This window comes from Vulpes lagopus, chromosome 1 (genome assembly GCF_018345385.1).
Source record: "Vulpes lagopus strain Blue_001 chromosome 1, ASM1834538v1, whole genome shotgun sequence".
Classification (NCBI taxonomy): Eukaryota; Metazoa; Chordata; class Mammalia; order Carnivora; family Canidae; genus Vulpes; species Vulpes lagopus.
In genome coordinates, this window is record NC_054824.1 from 67755251 (window position 1) to 67774119 (window position 18869).

General features: G+C 44.4%; 1 protein-coding gene across 3 annotated transcripts in view; it reads right to left on the reverse strand.

Annotated features, from left to right (window-relative positions):
• Window positions 1–1326: 1326 nt before the first annotated feature.
• PNPLA1 (patatin like phospholipase domain containing 1) overlaps window positions 1327–18869 on the reverse strand; it is a 46593-nt gene continuing 29050 nt past the window's right edge. Inside the window, exons 6-10 of one of the 3 annotated variants that reach the window (XM_041763496.1) lie at window positions 12628–12858; window positions 9646–9724; window positions 7897–8022; window positions 4119–4224; window positions 1327–3297 (exon numbers count right to left, since the gene is read on the reverse strand). In XM_041763496.1, coding sequence (XP_041619430.1) covers window positions 3271–3297; window positions 4119–4224; window positions 7897–8022; window positions 9646–9724; window positions 12628–12858 — 569 coding nt within the window. In that variant the 3' untranslated portion in view covers window positions 1327–3270. Of the gene's footprint in view, window positions 3298–4118; window positions 4225–7892; window positions 8023–9645; window positions 9725–12273; window positions 12859–18869 lie in introns of those variants that run through there. The other 2 variants (XM_041763504.1, XM_041763513.1) reach the window with 2 other exon arrangements.

The following is an 18869-nucleotide window of genomic DNA, read 5'->3' on the forward strand; positions in this document are numbered from 1 at the left end:
AGAAGAGGGCAGCACATCACTTCATAGACGAGGAAGCAGGGGCTCAGAATGGGCAGACGCCTTGTTCAAGGTCACGCGGCCCCCTACAGACAGAACCAGGACAGGATCCAGGTCCCAGAACCCCTGTTTTAGTGCCTCCGGGTACTGTCTCATTCAGTAGTTCATTTACTCAACCAATATTTATTGAGCATTTACTACGTGCCAGATCTGACCTAGCTCTGTGGAATACACAAATGCAAAAGGCACAACCTCTGCCCTCAGGTTGTTCACAGGCCTTACTCATTATGGGACTTTAGTGCCAGTAAGAATATAGGGTGGCAGGGACACTACTGTGTGAGGGCGGGGTTCCCTTAACTCACCCCGCTGAGGCTTTCAAGAGCGCTGAGATGCATAGGAGACCCTGCTGCTCTGAAAGGCTTTGAAAAGGTGGGTAAGTAGCATCAGGACATAATTAACCTCATTTCTGACCCTGAGAAGTCAGGAGGCTAAGTGAGTGAGTCAGAGATAATGGGGTCAGCCAAGACCTGGTTGAGTTCCGGGGTGTTAGCTGAGTTATCAGGGAGGGTTGGGCTGGAGAGGTCATTCAGATATGCTTGTTTGGAAGACCAGAGCGGTCTGCCCTTGACCTCCGCAGCCTGAGACATCCAATTTCAGAGTACAGTGACTGGCACATCAAAAAACAATCTACTAGTATTGGCTTTAAAAAAAAAAAAAAAAGCATTATAAGGAGAAAGGAGCTAATTAGAGTTGCTAAATTTAGCAAATAAAAATATGGGTGGCCTAGTTAACTGTGAATTTCAGATAGACAACAAATAATAGCCATGCTGGGGCCATACTCTTACTGAGTAATGATTCCTCTGAAATTCAAATCGAACAAGTTGCCCTGTATTTTATCTGGCAAGCCTGGGGCTAATGCAAGAACAATTCTCCTAATTACCTTGTAAAGGGGAAAAGGGAAATAAGCAAAATTAAGGAAAGTATCCAGGGGGCTTTATCGATAACCTCTGATAGTAACATAACGCTAACATAAGGGCATTTGGGCTCTAAATACAGGCTTTCGGGGGATCCCTGGGTGGCGCAGCAGTTTGGTGCCTGCCTTTGGCCCAGGGCGCTGATCCTGGAGACCCTGGGATCGGATCCCACATCAGGCTCCCGGTGCATGGAGCCTGCTTCTCCCTCCGCCTGTGTCTCTGCCTCTCTCTCTCTCTCTCTCTGTGACTATCATAAATAAATAAAAATTTTTTAAAAAAATAACAAAAAAAATTAAATAAATACAGGCTTTCGGTTGGAACAATTTATTGTTATGTTCAAGTCCCCCTTGCACACCAGGGAATAGAGTTGCGTGGGAATGAAACCCTCCCTCCCCCCGTTCACGTGTCTCCCGGCCCCCCTGCACGCAGCCACCTGAAAACCACAAGAGCAGGAGACACAGCCAGGTGGGCCACTGCAGGGGCCTCTCTCCTCCCCGCTACACGGTCCCCAGGTGCTCCCCTTGACCCGTCTGAGCCACAGCATCAGGGTATCAGTATCAGGTAGGCAGAAGGTGCAAGAACACCTGAGATTTGACCCTTTTGAGCCTCTCAAAGGTACAGTTAGTGATGTAGGAAATGTTGGAGTGCAAAGCTGATAGCCGCAAAAGAATTCTTAAGGCATTTTTGGTGCAAAAGGGTGGTTTAATTAAAAGCAGGGGGACAGGATCTGTGGGCAGAAAGAACAGCCCTGGGGCTGTGAGCTGTGACTGTCTATATACTTTCAAGTGGGGAGGGGGTTAGGGACGGTGCAAGCCTCCAAGCGTTTTGGAAACGAGGTTTTGGATCCTGAGGGAGCAAGAGGGCACTGGCTATTGTTAGGAAAAGGTCATTTATTATCGTTTAGTAAAAACTCCATCAAGAGCCCCTTCAGATGTAGATCAGTGGACCATGTGCCTGGAGGATGGTTGCTAACATGTATCATGAGGGGGGGGTTAGAGATAGAGGAAGTTTCCAAAGGGAGTTTTATATGTAAAAGTAGGTTTATAGGAAATCCTGGGGGGTTGGAATAACATTGCCCTTAGGAGAGTGTCAACGTGGAGGCAGCTGAGCTCCCAGAGGAAAGTCACTCTGCCTGTTTCAAGGCCTTGTCAATGGGCTGTAGGCAGCAAAGGACATTTAATTTTTTCTTTTGCCTTTGTTTCCCATATCAGTTAGGTTCTTCCTGGAAGAACTTTCTTAAGGCTGCCTGTGTGGACTCCTGCTCCAGGACATGGCCCCATTAGACTAGGCTCCACCAGGCCGCCTTGCCACAGCCCTCCACCCTCCATGGCTAACATTTGCATGCTTCCTCCAGGGGTTCCAACCAAGTTCAAAGCTGTTTTCCACTCAGTCATCTGGGTTTTGCATTCCAGAATTTGCTAAGCAAATACATCTGAGGCCTGTGGGCAGCCTGGGTTTCCTTATGGGGCCTGGCTGGGGGCTGGAAGCTACCCATGCTCCAGCAAGAAGTGGGGCTAATTTTTGGGGGGACAGGCTGGAAAAACTGAGGCTGAGAGTATCTTTGTCATGGGATGTCTTCACTGAGGTGTGAACAGCAGAGTCTGCCCTCGTGCCGCCCTCCTGGGGATGGGAAGGGGAGGGGCATTTGGCCTCCCATTTCCTCCACAGCCACACCAGGGCTCAGGGAAGCCCAGGGCGGTCTGCTCAACATGGCCACGCTGCACAAGCCCTCTTAAAGACCTCAGGCCGGATTCGCTCCACAAGTGATTCCACTGAGCAGCTGAGTCCAGTGGTTCCAAATCAAGCCTTTGGTACACTTGAGAATTAAAAACAAGACAAAACCAAAGAGCTCAGTCTCTTGACACCACAGGAAAGAGGAAAGTGCATCCATGCTCAGTCTTGCTCAACCCCCAAGAGCTTGGCCCTGTAGACTAGATCCCGGGTGGGCCAGAAGTGATGTGGTCCATCTCGAAGAAGCAAACTCAGGCTGGGCTGGGAGGAAGGCCCAGAGCCCAGCCAGATGGGAGCAGGATGTGCTGTGGGCTCTTCAGAGCCTATCCATGTTGGTGTCCATCTCTCTGTCCAGAGCAGAGTAGTGGAAGGGCTGGAGGACCGCAGAGAAGCTGAGAGATTGTTCAGACAAGGAGGTGCTTGACCAGGAGAAGCAGGACCCTCTGCACTAACAGGCTTGGTCGTGGGTGACATCTGATCCCCAAAAGGCCTAGGTGAAGAGAATGTGTTTGAGAGCCTTGGGGAGAAGGTTCTACCTTGCGGTCAACAGGTTCTCTTTCATTCCAGTTCAAGTTCTCTCTTGGTTCACAGCTTCCTAGAAAAAGGACAGAGATACATCATTTCTAAGTCCCTCATCTAGGACTTTCCTCCCCTTATTTTCACTGAGAACATCCCTCATAGCTTCCTATGCCTCGGGCAGCCCCAAGCAAGTAGCCAGGCCCCATTATAGCCAACTTGATGTGTGTAAATTGGAAATCTCAATTTATACCAAAAAGTCAGTTAGCAAATCCCACTTTGTTATACAAGAGGGTTTTTTTGTGGGGTGTGTGTGTGTGTTTGTTGTGTTTTTGTTTTTGTTTTTGTTTGCAAATGGAGAATTCCATTTGCAGAGCAGGAGTAGATAAAAGAGTGTTTGAAACATTATTAGATTTACAAAAGTCTGGTTAATACTTGGCTTTTCGAGAAGGGAAAAGAAGTGGAGTGGCCTCCAGAGTGCTGAGTGCAGTTGTACAGACTGTATACTGTACAAGGAGAAACTGCCAATGCAACGGGGCCACATATCATGGACCTATTTATGCCACATGTTATTTGTACAGTTTTGTATGTTATGTGTACCGTTTTGTAGCTTTATATGTCATTCATACAGATTTCTAGCAGGTGGCAGTCAACTGTTTTAACAAAATCAGTGTATTATCAAGATCATCCAACAGCTCGCAATCAAGTTCTCTCAGAAAGGGTACTGTTTTCTTAGTACATGAGTAACTATATGCGCTAGGGTTGGCCTTGACTGTGACCAGGAAGAGGCAGGTGGGGTCAGAAAGGAAACTGGGTCAACAGTGCTCAGAGGTCACCGCAGCATTTGGGGACAGAGCAGGTCGTGTGTGGCCTCCAGGGTGATGCTGGACAGTTCCATACCTCAGGACAGCTGTGTTCCTGGATCTGGCTGGGATGAGGCCTGTAGGTGACCCAAACTGTCTCGGAAGTGGAGAGCAGAGTGAAGTCGAGGGGACAGGAAGCAGACCTGGATGTGAAAAGCCAAGAAAGCAGGTGTGAGGACAAATGAGACAAGGGGGCAATGGGAAGCCCTGAGTTTCAAGGCCTCTTCCACTTGCTGTGTGGCCCTGGCCAGTCATTGGCCCTCTAAAGGATATTGTAGGAAGCCTCCTGCAGAGTCCACCTCAGAGAAATGTTGGCGTGTGCACTGTACACGGTACATTCTTGGATGGTTTTCAAATCTGACCATGTCATTCTGTTTAAACCCTGTAATGTCTCCCCAGCACCACAGGTGAGGTCCAACTTTGTTAGCATGGCACCCATATCCCTGCCATGTCTGTGCACCTCCAAGTGCACCCTCCCTGCCAAACAGACAATCTAGGACTAGACCCTGTGACTTCCGATGCACTCTGGTGCTCCTACCCTGGAAGGCTATATCACTTAGTGCTTGACACCAAGATGCTGGTGACAGACAACTTGGATTCGGATCCTGGCTCTGTCATTACCTACTGTGTGACTTTGGGCATGTTGCTTACCCTCTCTGTACCACAATGCCTGGAACATAAGAACTACTCTAAGTTTTAGCTATTATCATCACATTCTAATTTGAATAGGGGGAAATTCCATAGTAACTAAAAGGAGGGGCTTTCTAGCTGTAGAAATGGTAGAAATGCGAGGAGTCTGACAGACAGTAGCAGTCCAGAGGATCTGAGTGGCAGTTAGCAAGTGGGACCTCCTCCTTTTCCATTTGTAGCCGTAGGCAGTCCCTGTATTTCTCAATCTGTCTTGCCACTTTGAGGCCAGTTACACAACCCGCATCAGACGACTGCTGAAATCTGACTGGAGGAGAGACAAACTAGCAGAGGAAAGCCAGGCTGAGACATGTATCTAGCCATGATCCAGAAGCAGAGCATATCTGGCACATCTGCTGGTCCTGGAATGCAAGGGACAGGGATCAAACTCGACTCCAACCTGTAGCCTAAGCAGATCTATCCCAGACAAGTCACAGAACTCTGAAAGAGCAAAATAAACATTTGCTTTGTAATCCATTGAGATGGAGAGGGGTGTTTGTTAGGTAGCATTATCAAACAGCAACTACTCACTAAAATAACCAGCATCAGAGTATGAACTTGAACATCTGACTTAAAAAACACAGAAGGAGGGGCACCTGGGAGGCTTGGTTGATTAAGTGTCAGACTCTTAAATATGGATATATTTCTTTAAAATTTTATTTATTTATGATAGTCACAGAGAGAGAGAGAGAGAGAGAGAGAGAGGCAGAGACACAGGCAGAGGGAGAAGCAGGCTCCATGCACCAGGAGCCTGACGTGGGATTCGATCCCGGGTCTCCAGGATCACGCCCTGGGCCAAAGGCAGGCGCCAAACTGCTGCGCCACCCAGGGATCCCCTAAAGTATCAGACTCTTGATTTTGGCTCAGGTCATATCTCAGGGTCGTATGATGGAGCCCTGCATTGAGCTCTGGGTCAGGCTCCATGCTGAGCATGGAGCCTAGTTGAGATTCTCTCCTTCTCTCTCTACTCCCCCTTCCCACTGGTTCTCTCTGCTCTCAAATAAATAAATAAATAAAATCTTTAAGAAACAGAGAGAGAGAGAAAGAGAGATATTAATGTATGGAACATCTACTCTGTAGCTTTTATTCTAGCTTCTCTCCTCTTTATTGGGAGGAATATCAGCTGGGGGCCAGGAGTTGCACAGGACTAGCCCATGGATGTGACCCTGTCTCTTGTGATTATACTCTGGGAGGAAATGAGCAGATTTCTCTCTTTCTGGATCACTCCTCTTCTATGCCTAACCTTTTTCAACTTGTCTTTTCTACCCCCCTACCCCTACCCTGGTCTTTGAAGTTCAGAGCAGTGAATTTGCATGGAATTGCTTGAGACCATCAATTGGTAAATTGCTTCCAGGCAGTTTCGTAATCTGTTCTATAAAGGAATGCCGCAGACAGAATGTGTGACCTACTGACAACAGTGTTTCCCACAGCTGTGAATGTTGTTTTGTTTGTTTTTATCATAGCCTTCTTCTTTATAAAGCACCTTGATTCTTAGAAATTTAATGACCAGGGTAGCTATGACTGAATTACATAGTTCCCCCTGCTCCGATGTATAGGAGGAAGCCTGGCTATGGAATGAAGGGACTTAGCTCTAAGCCTGGCTTCCAGATGGCATTCCCAGCTCCAAGGAAGCTTCCCCACCCCCACAGCAGACCTGCCCATGGTCTCTTGGCCAAAATTGACCTTGAGCTCCTAGCAACAGAGATACAGACGCTCAAAAGTCAAAGAAGACTTGGGGCTGGATACCAAGGAACAGAGTGAAACTAATTCCAGGATTCACTAATTTCATGACCCTCAAGGAGACTGCCAACTGCCCACTGGGTCCTGCACCTTCCCTGCCTGTCCTTTAATCCAGAAAGTAACACACACATCTGCCCCACTTCCTGCAGTGGATTCCTGAGAATCTCCTTCCCACCACCCACCAAGTACCTACTTGCCCAGACCTCAAAGTGAACTTGAGATGCTAGGGCAAGCTTCTGACCCTCACCTCCCTGATACAGCTCTCTGCTCACCTGGGATCCCCACCTGGGACAGGAACATTACAGAATGTTGTCGCTTAGAATAATCTGGGGATTTTTCTGACCAATGGAAGCTTGAAGCAAAGTAGATAGCAGTGTGGGTCTGTTCCATTCAGAGAATATTTTGACAATCCAATAAAATAGTTGTAGATGATCCCTGGCTTGGTTTGTTTGAAGCTGGCATTTTTCACTTGTAAGTGTGTATGTATATATGCATGTCCCTTTAAAAAACAATGTTATATTTCAGTAAAAAATTAAAACTTGGTTATTGTCTTTGGTCTTAAGTTCAATTTTGGGGTAACCTTTTAAAAGTTAAGGATCGAGGGGTGCCTGGGTAGTTCAGTTGGTTAAATGTCTGCCTTTGGCTTCAGGGCACGATCCCGGGGTGCTGGAATCAGAGTCCTGTGTCAGGCTCTGCTCAGCAGGGAATCTTTGTTTCTCCCTCTCCCTCTGTAATCTCTCTCTGTCTTTCTCAAATAAATAAATAAAATGTTTTTTTAAAAGTCAGAGATTGAATTCAATTAATCTTTACTATCTCTAGAGCCCAGAAGAGTGGTTGGCACTCATTAGGTGCTCAAAGTTAATTGATGGATCAATGACAATATAATATAATAAAAAAGCTGTAAGAAGCAGGCTTACATTGGTTAGGGCTTTTAGTTGTAGCTTGGCAACAGTTAGGATCTCTATATGCTGAGGGTCACACAGTCACACATCTGTTTAGTTTGGTTTGTAAATAGAGTTCTATTCAGAAACTGAGAAGCAGGTAGTTAACCTCTGCATATAACTCTAATACCTACTAAGTTATTGAGTGCTGATTACACATCTTGCATTCTGCAAGAAATTTACATGTTGGCCTCATTAAACCCTCACAATATTATCCCTATTTTACAGATCAGGAAATAGAGGCTTAGAAAGACCATATGTCCTAAGCATGATCACTGAGCAAGATTATGGCAGAGCAGGGAGTTTATATTGGGTGGGTCTGACTCCAAAGTCCAGCTCCTAACACCTGCTCCTACTGATTCTTCCTCTGCCCCTTGTGATCTTCCTGCAGACTCTTCCCGGAGCTTTTCCTCCCCACAGATTTTGAAAAACATTAGTCATGCTCACTGCACTTTGCCGCCTGTTTTTTTGGATCGTGGATGTCTTGGGAAGCCTTTTCTGGTGCTACTTGTCTTTTGTTTGTTCTTCTTGAACACCTTGCTCATCCAACTGGAGTCTTCAGTAGGGTTTCCCCTAGGCAATAGATGAAGTAAATAGTTTGTTAATGACCTGTCCTGTGTCCTTCACTATCAGGGCCCTGTTCCAGCTCAGAAGGTAGACAGACAAGCCAATGTTATGGCTTTTAACCCTGGCTGAACACCAGAGTTCCACAGCAAATATTCGTTTTATAACCAATGACTATTTATCTAAGTAACATCATACCAACTAGTCAACTGAAACTCAATTAAACTTTTATAAGTTCAATGTCAATGCAATAAAGTTTAAACCATGTGAACAAAACGCATAGTATATGCCCGAGCACAAAATTCTTAAATTTATGCAAACTCTTACAAAAAGTCTTTTTTTTTTTTTTTTTTTTTGAGAGAGAGTTTATTTATTTATTAGAGAGAGAGAGCAAGCAAGCACAGCAGGTTCCTGGCTGAGCAGGGAGCCTGATGCGGGGCTCAATCCCAGGGCCCTGGGATCATGACCTGAGCTGAAGGCAGATGCTTAACCAACTGAGCCACCCAGCTGTTCCTCAAAAAGTTTTATAATTAAAGTGATACTTAATGTGAGAAGCAGGTATGTTTTAATATATTTGATGATATGGAGTTGGAACATCAAAAGGACCTGCTCTCCCAATAGCTGCAGCCATGGCCATGGAATAGTCATTGCCAGAACTGCCCAAGGCGGGAGGGATGAGATTGGGAAAGGGGAGAGATACTCTTTAGCCCATCTTCTAATCTCCTGCTGGTGCCTTCCACTGGCTAACCCAACTAGGAAGAAGCCAGCAAGGGAGCCTGGGTAATGTGGTCCCCAAGGAACTTAAAAATACCAATCCTGGGGCACTGGGTGGCATAGTTGGTTGGCCCTCTGACTCTTGGTTTCGGCTCAGGTTGTGATCTCAGGGTCATGAGATAGAGCCCTACATGGGGCTCCGTACTCATTGCGGAGTCTGCATAGGTCTCCCTCTCCCTCTCTCTCTGCCCCTACACACCCCTCTCCTTTCCCCATCCTTGTGCTTGCAAATGCACGTATGTGTGCTCTCTCTCGTATAAATAAAAATAAATCTTAAAAAATATACTAATCCTCAGGCCTCTCAGAATGACTGTGAAGGTAAGTAATGGAGAACATGTTACACAATCCAGACAATTGATGTGTGTTATAAAAAAGATTTTCTGGGGACAATTTACAACATAGCAATATCAGCCCTCTTACTGTGTTGATATAAAATCATTTGGATTAAAGGAGGCCTTTGATAGAGTCTCACAATTCATACCATGCAGGAAATAGCCTACCTCAGGCTAGTATGTAGCATGCCTGCTAGCTCCCTTGAACTGAGACACTACCAGAGAATAAGACATGAGGGGGTGCACGTTCTCCTACTACACTCAGAGAAGGCACATTCCCCAGGGGGCACAGCAAGGAGATGAAGAGAACGACATTGTGAGCATGAATAACTCATTTCCCATTCGTTGCCCCCACTGAAGAAGAGAGAAGTGTAAAGGCGTGGAATGTAATCACACAAACTGGAAAAGGATCCCAGTGTTTCTAGCGCAACTAAAGAAAAGGAAATTTTCACTTAGCTACCCTCCCCGCCACTTCCCCCACCCTCAGCCAAAGGAAAGAATGAGTCCCGATTAAGGAGAAATTTACATTGCATGAGGCTTGCTGGTGGCTTCCTTCACATTAACCAAAGGTGTGGTACCTTCTGGATTTGAAGAGGCAAGGGGAGCTGCAGTAAAAAATAAGAGACACGAGTGAGGTAAGGTCAGGGAGGAGGACTTAGTCATTTTCGAAATAAAAATAGGAAGTAAGTGAGAGTGTCCAGAAACAATAAACAGCTCTCTTAATCTCAAAGTCTCATGTTTAGGACCAGAACCACGTTGTTGGATTTGACTGAGACCCAGGGCAGTGGCATCTGTGGCAGGACAGATGCTGATCTTTGATGTAATGTTATCAATAATCGATGTAATTTATCAATTAATGCAATGTTATCAACAATTCCCTCACAAAAAACAGCCCTTTAGTGTGAGTTTTCAGGCTGCTGTATCTGAATATAATGCTTTTTTCCTTTTTAACAGAATAGAAAACATTACTAGTTTCATGACCATTGTTCTTTTTTTTTTTTTCAAGTAGGCTCCACATCCAGCATAGAGCTCAATGTGGAGCTTGAACTCATGACCCTGAGATCAAGACCTGAGCTGAGATCCAGAGTAGAATGCTTAACCAATGGAGCCACCCAGGTGCTGCACCCATGACTGTTGTTCTTAAGTAAGTGCTTTTCATATTTTATGTAAATATGGGGGTATATAATATATAAAGGTTGGTATGTAATTTTGTAATATGTGTAGATAAAAATAATATAAAACATATTTTAGTTCTACTTGAAGTTCTTTCATTTGGGGGTCACATTGGATATCTCTGGCACTCCCAAATCCATTTGAAGCTCCCTTGCTTATGGGTTTTCCTGAAACTTTTTTGCAACCCCTTCCACCCCCAACAACAACATGGCCATCACTAAATGACAGATGACACTAGCCTCTGAAGAGGCTCCCTTCTGCTCAGCTCCCACAGATGACCTAGGCTGTCCTTACTAAGGCTCAGTTGAAGACTGTAACAAGGTTCCTCCATCTCAGAGCTACTGAATGTAGGATCCAGATGGCTCTTTGTTGTGAGGCTGTGCATTGTACAGTGTTCAGCAGCGTTGATCTACAATCAACTAGATGTTACCCACTAGGTGAAAACCAAAAATGTCTTTGATGCCAAATGTCTTCTGGGAGACAAAATCACTCCTAGTTGAGAACCACTGGACAATCTGTTCCCTCTATCCCCAATCTGAGCAGGGAATGCCAGCTCAGGGCCCAGGATTGCTCAGGCTACCTGAAGAGGACTATCTTTAGGCACAGGTGTGAATAACATAAGAGAAATGCATTTCACTTAATAGCAAATAAGAAAGCATGTGAAACACTTGGGCCAATTTCCTTACTTTTAATGTCCTGATATTTTTGTCCCACCGTGATTAAAAGAGTCAAATCTATTCTAGAGAAAATGTGCCCCTGCCTGGGGCAGATCTGCCAAGAAGGAAACCATCGTGCTAATTGGTGCTGATGTTTACCCTAATAACTATGGGAATTTGGTGGATGGATCATGAAGACCCTATGACCTGGCTTCAGTCCATCATTTGGGCTCCTCTCCTGTTGCCCCCACCCAGACCATCCACAGTAGCTAAACAGGTATCCTCTTCATCCTGAACGTACCTTGCACGTTCCCTCTCTGTACCTGAGCCTCTAGGATAAACAAAGCCTAAACTTCTCATTCTACTTTGCCTCATCCTGTCTTACAAACCATGATGGTCAAAATCTTGCTCATTTCAACTCACCTGGCAGCTGCAAGAAGCTTTCCTTAATTCCCCAGAGAGAAGTAATCTTAATCTCTATGAATACTTCCAATACTCTTTTTAGTAATGTTGTACTTAATAACTCTTGCTTGTATTTTTGAGGTTGGTATCTCTGTCATCCCCTTTGCTGGAAGGGAGATTTCCTGAGAGTGAGGAGCTAAGAATTGTGTGGCTATGAAGCCTCTAGAATAATGCTTCTCAAACTATCTGTGGAAGATACCAGTTATGAAGAACCAGCTTTTTAAAAATCTTTTTTTTTTTTTTTTTTGTAATCCATAATGGACTAGTACATTTGTGAAATACAATACAATGAACTGGTAAGAAAATGACCAAGCTCTTGGATGTCATGGCTATAAACATTTCTAAATGCTTACTTTTAACTTCTGTGCTCATTTCATTGTAAATTAGTAACAAATAGTTTAGGGACCAGCATTGGTCCACAGAGCACTCTTTGAGTAGCACTGCCCTGGCACGGTGGTTATCACAAAATAAAAACCTTCCATTACAGTGGTTCCCAAACATGGTTCTCAAAAGAATCCCCTGGAGGGCTTATAAAAAAGACAGATAGCTGGGTCCCACCCCCTGAGTTAGTAGGTCTACAGTAGGGCTTGAGAATTTTCGTTTCTAACAAATTCCCAGGTGATGAGTTCGCTGTTGGTCAGAGACCAACCTTTGAAAATCACTGGACTAAAGACATGAACAAATGTCAAGAACACTGTTCCCTTGTGGTGGCCTATCCTCAAAATAGGTAGAGCCGCTAAAGCAGACTGCTAACTTTACCAGTGCACCCCTCCGAAGCAATGGTTATCAGCTACCATGTTGTTGCACACTTCTTGAGAGGCTCCAGACGTAAGGAAGCTGTGAGAAGCCAGAAGGGTCTGTACCTTGGGACTGTTCTGGGCCTAGTTCCTCCACAGGTGGCTGTGCAGGTGATGCTGAAGAAGAACGTTGGGGCAGTGTTTGAGATGCCCCTACAGATGAAGGCCCCAAGGATGGCCTGGGTGACAGAGATGACTGGGAAGGTGGGGATCTTGGTGGCGATCCAGTAGTTTGTACCTGCTGCTGTGGTGATACACGTGACAGCACAAGTGTTGAGCTGAGTGGTAAGGGTACAGCTGGGAGCAAAGCAGGGGGCAGGTCAGCTGCAGAATGTGATGGTGATGAAGCCAGTGGAGTTGCAGGTGACTGCTCAGGTGAAGGGACAGGTGGTGAAACAGGTGACTCTACAGGCCACTCACATGTGGCTTCGGGTGTCTGCACAGGTGAGGACGGAAGTGAACCGTGGCTGCCCTTTCCTTCCTCTTCAGGAGCCCTCTGTGTGTGAAGTTGTATGGATTCTTGCTGCTGTGTTTGGAGGCTTGACTGACTGCGTTCGTGGCACTCGTTGCCAAGGGCAAGTTCTATATTGCAGTACACTTCTACACGGGGGAACATCACTCTCTTGGAGGGAGAATTGATGTAAGCAGCATCTAGGAAAACAACAGCCTGGGGTCACTGGTGGCTTTACTAACCCTTGACATCAGTCTGGCATTTGCAAAAATGATTTCCCAAATTATTTTCAGAAGCAGAATGTGCTCAAATTTATATTGTGTATTGATTCACTTATTCAACGGATAGTTATTGTGCATCTGTATGTGCCACGCATTATAGCAGGCGCTGAGGAGTGAAGTGGACAAAAACAGATGTGATGGTTCTTGGCCTCTTGGAGCTTACGTCTGGCATGGGGGCAGGCACTGACTATGCAAATAATCTCATTTTAACCAAGATAAGTCCTAGGCAAGAAAGGACCGTGATAGCAGGGAGGATTTCATGGGGGCGGGGGGCTTCCCTGAGGGAGCAACATTTGAACTGAGATCTGAAGGGCAAGTGAGGTTCCAGAGGGTGGTCAGGGTGGGATGAGGAGCATTTCAGACAGTGGGAACGGCACACACAAATGCCACAGGTTTGAGGGAGCATGAGGAGGGGCTGAAGGTCAGTCTGGTTGGAGAGGGGTACTTTGGTGGGAGATGGGGCTGAGGAGGCTACAGGGGCCAGACCATGCTTATAGACACCATTGAGGGTCTTTGGTTTTCATGGAAACCTTGAAAGACTTATAGGCAGGGGGGAATGCTGCACTGCCTCTGGCTTTAAGAAGATTACTATGGCTGCTGTGTGGAAACTCACTGAAAAGGGCAGAGAGGCCCCAGGAAACCTGTAAGGCTGCTGTGGAGAGGTGTTTAGGACTTGTGCTTGGAAGGAGAGAAAAAGAAATAGAAGATTCTGTTTAGGAGGTAAAATAAATGAGAACTGGCAATGGATTGATTGGGGGAAAGGGAGGAAGTAGCTGGCTTGCTCAACCAGATGCATGCTGGTGCTGGCAGGGTGACCATGAAGGGAATGGGTCAGGGAAGCAGTGAGGAGGGCACAGGTTATAGTTTGGGGATATGTGGATTTTAGGGGGCCTTAGAAATGTCCAAGGAGAGATAACAAGTGGATGATTGGATACATGAATTTGGATCTCAGAGAAGACATGAGGGTTAGAGATGTACATTTGGGAGTCCCATCTATGGATGGTCACTGAAGCTGTGATGGTGTCCATGGAGGAGATTGCTGAGGGAGGAAAAGCAGAGTGAGAAGAGGAGGGAGCCAGGACTGAGCAAAGAGAGAGAGAGAGAGAGAGGAACCTAGGCCAAGTTTCTAAAATAGGCAAGATTGGGGTAGACCAACAAGTTGTTGATAAGGATCCAGTTGAGAGGTGGAGGTTGGATATGTAAAAGAGAGATGGAATAATGGATAATTCAAGAGTTGAGTTGGGGAAGGGTCTGAGTACAGGTAGGAAGTGGGCTTTAGGCAAGAAGATGGTTGCTTCCTTTAATGTTCTAGGAAGGAGGGAAACAAAGCAAGGTGAGTTTGTATATTTGGTAGCACAAAGTTGAGAGAACTCTCTGTTGGCTTTTGCTTTCTTCTGTAAAGTTGTTTGGAGGCAAGGTCAGGGAGCAGGGAAGTGTTAGGGTGGTGATAGCAGAGGAGGAGAGAATAGGTTGCCAAGACAAATACAGCACGACTACATTGTGTAGAAATCCACAAGCTAATTCTAAAATTCATATGGGATTAGAAAGAATCTGGAATAACCTAAACAACTTTGAAAGAAAAAAAAAAAAGAAACAAAGATGGAAAACCAAGACTACCTGGTATCAAGACTTATGATAAAGCTGCAGTGATCAAAACAGTATGATACTGACATAAAGACAGAGAAATAAATGAATGGCACAGAACAGAAAGCCTAGAAATAGACCCATGACATATAGAGACAACTGACTACTCAACAGAGAAAGCATAGTCTTTTTTAAAAGATTTTATGTATTTATTTATTCATGAGAAACAGAGAGAGAGAGAGAGACATAGGTAGAGGGAGAAGCAAGCTTCCTTTGGGGAGCCTGATGTAGGACTTGATCCCAGGACCCTGGGATCATGCCCTGAGCCCAAAGCAGACGCTAAACCCTGAGCCACCCAAAAGCATAGCCTTTTCAACAAATAGTGCTGGAGCAACTGGATATCCATATGCAAAAAAAAAGAACTTTGTTTTAGATATTGAACCATAGTCAGAAATTAACTCAAAATGGAATATAGACACAAATGGAAAACCAAAAAACTAGAAAGCTTCTAGAAAGAAACATAGGAGAAAACCTTTTTGTGATCTTGAGTAAGGCAAAGATTTCTTAGATAAGATGCCAAAAACATAATCCATAAAAGAAGCAAATTAAACACCAAAAGCATAATCCATAAAAGAAGCAAATTAATAATATGGGCCTTATCGAAATTAAAAATACCTTTTCAAAAAAAAAATACCTTTTCAGAAGACTTAACGACTTGAAAAGAGAAATTACAGACTGAGAGAAAATATTTACAAATCATATTTCTGATAAAGAGCATTTATCTGAACTACATAAAAGTTCTTAAATACGAAAACAAACAATTCAATTTTTAAGACAGGCAAAAGAGCCCACTGAAAGAGCTTCCAATGGCCAAAGCTGAACCAATCTGAGTAGCAAAATAAATAAAGGAAACCTGAATAATAGCCCAACGTATAAAATGAGTATCCAGGAGTCCATACTGAAACAAACAAGGAATTGAAGAAGTATACAAATAGGGGAGAAGAGACAAATCTCCCAACCAGAAGAATTCCAAATAATTTTTGTAGATTACCCTGTCCTTAAGGAAGTGAAGCTTAACTCCCCATCCCTTAAGTAGGTGGTGCATAGTTACTTCTTTTCAAAGAGAAAGGGGGAGAAAGAGCAACTTCACAGGGAGAAACCCAATAAATACCACTGCAGACAAATGACCAAGCCCAACTTCATGAATAATAAGCCATGTAGATAGCATGCACCCTGGACATAATGTGATGAGAATGGTACTTTGCCTTTGTGATCTCCCTTCCCAGAACTGAGAACTCCAGCCTAATCCTGAGAAAAATATCAGGCAACCTCAAACCCCAACTAAGGACCATTCCAGTACTCCATTCTACCAAGTTCATTTAAAAACAAGGAGTCTGGGAAACTGTCACAGATAAGAGGAACCTAAAGAGACATCATGGTAAAATGTGATGTGGTATCCTGAATGGGATCCTGGATCAGAAAAAGGACATTAGGTTGAAAAGTAAGGAAATCTGAACATATGGACTTCAGTTAATAATAACCAATATTAGCATATCAATTGTAAACACTATGCTATACTATGTACCAAATTTTATATATACCATACTATAACATATAACAAATGTAAGACATAATAATAGGGAATGTAAAGTATATGGAAGCTCTCCATGCTATTTTCATATTTTTTCCTGGAAATCTAAAAGTATTTTTAAAAATAAAGCTTATTGTAAGTCTAGGCGGGAAATGACCAAAAGAGTTAAACACTTCAATAAAGAAGATATATAATATAGATGGCAAATTAGCACATGAAAAGATGCTCAGCATCATTAGAAATTAAGGAAATACAAATTAAAATCACAGTAAGATACCACCACACAACTATTCACATAGCTAAAATTAACAAGACTGACCATTTCAAGTGTTGGTGATAATACAGAGAAACTGGTACTTTTCTGCACTGGTGGTGAGAATGTAAAATGATACGACTACTTCGATAAATAATTTGACAGTTTCTTAAAAAGTTAAACATACATTCTGGATATATGTCCTTACTCTATATCCCAAAGAATTGAAACAAGGGTATTTGCATACCCATGTTCATTGCATCATTATTCACAATAGCCAGGAGGAAGAAGCAATTCAAATTGTTCATTGATAAAGAAAATGTGGTATGTTACATGCTACAAAATGGACAAACCTGGAGGAAATTATGATAGCGAAATACACCAGTCACAAAAAGACAAGTACTGTATGATTCCATTGATATGAGGTATCTAAAGTAGTCAATCTCCTAGAAGTAGAAAATAGAATGGTGGTAGCCATGGCCTAGGAGAGGGAGAAATGAGGAGTTGCTGATCAATGGGTATAGAGTTTCAGTTTTGCAGTAAGAAAAAGTTCTGGACATTGGTTGTACAATGTGACTATACGTAATACTACCAAACCGTACACTTAAAATGGTTAAGATGGTGGGGCACCTGGCTGGCTCAGTGGGAAAAGCGTGCAACTTTTGATCTCGGGGTTGTGAGTTCAAGCCTTCCATTGAGTGTAGGAGATATTTTTTAAAAATAAAAAAAAAATCTAAAAAATAGTTAAGATGGTAAATTTTGTGTTATGCATTTACCTTAATTATACACATATAATATTGTATATTACGTAAATACGGTTATAGATTAAATGTACATTTACCATACCATGTAGACATTCCACTCCTAGGTATTTACCCTAAGGAAATGAAAGCATATGTTCATAGAAAGACTCCATGAGTATTCACAGCAGTTTTATTCATAATAGCCCAAACTGGATACAGCCTAAATGTCCATTAATTGGTGAATGGAGAAATGAACTGTGGGATTTCATAAATGGATTGGAAATTAAAAAGGAATGAACTATTTATACATGCAATAACATGACGAATCTCAGAATAATTATACTGAGTGAAAGAATGCAGACAAAATAGAGCCCATACTGTAAGTCCAGTAGGAAATTTCTATAATGATAGAAAGTAGACTGGGGACTCTGGGGGAAGGTGGGAAGGGTCACAAAAGAACGTAAGGAAAACTTGGGGCATGATGGATAATGGTTCACTCTCTTGATTGTGGTATTAGTTTCATAGGTAGGTGTGTGTGTGTGTGTGTGTGTGTGAGAGAGAGAGAGAGAGAGAGAGAACTTAACAAATTGTAAGAGAAGGAAGAATGCCAAGAAGGAAGGGAGGGAGGGAGGGAGGGAGGGAAGAAGGATGGATGGGTTGGTCTGGCCAGGCACGCCTGGATGCCAGATGGATTATTTTAGACATGGCATCCTCTGAGCTCCAACCTCACTCAGCACCCACGTCCACATGTCTGTGTGGGGAATGTAGATTTTCAAGCATGCCAGCAAGCAGTGCCCTTCCCTTTGGCAGAAGGCTGCTGCCAGGGGAGGCCAAGGGTGGAGAGGGAAGCTGGCCTGGCAGCAGGAATAATTAGGTGGATTTGAGCCCTGAGGAGGGCAGCAGAGGGAGATGCCAGGATGTGAGTGGAGGAATTGAGGGTGACACTTTGCAGGTGTAGCCTTCTGCTGGAGCTGACCCCCATCCAGAAAGCAGTAGGGTGGGTGGGAGGCTGGGGCGGACTCCCGTTTTTTTCTGTTCCCAGATGGGAGGTGGGAATTAAGAGTGTGGCTCTGGGCACTGGCCACAATTTCTCAAGATGCGTCATACCTCCTGTTCGCATCTGGTGCTGGGAGGAAAATCCAGCCCTACCAAACCTAAGAGGATCTAGGGTGGAGCTGAAGAAACCTGCACTGAGAAAGCCATGCAAACACTGGCAAATTGGAAGAGGAATAAAAAATAGTCAGTAGCCAGCAAGAGACATTTTCTTCCTTACACATTGTGTCAGTTCCTACTTGGAGTGATTCCATGGCCCCTGGGAAAGCCCACCAGCCTCCATACACTGCCCTGATTCTTTCATGGATACCCGAAATGCTCCTATAAGAGCATCCTTTGGTTTAAGACTGCCATTTAGACCATGGTGTTCATATCACCTAAGGGTAGAAGAGTGTGGGGGCATGAGATGGCACTGGGTTCCTTCCAGAGGCTATTGAGGAGTGAGGGACACCAGAGATGCTAAAGCAAGGCACTTTGTAACTCTCCTTAGGCTTGCTCTGAGAGGAAGAGAAAGAAGTTCTAGGGGAAAGACAGGTATGGTGGTAGCCAGGCAGCCAGGCTGGAACCTGAGAGGTAGAGGGGTCTCCTGACGTAGGGAATTGGTCCCAAATCAGGGGATCCCCCAATACCACATCCCCAGTACACACCATCACTGAGGAAAGAGTGAAGGGGTTTCCCAGCTGGTGGTGGAAAGGACCCCAGGCCC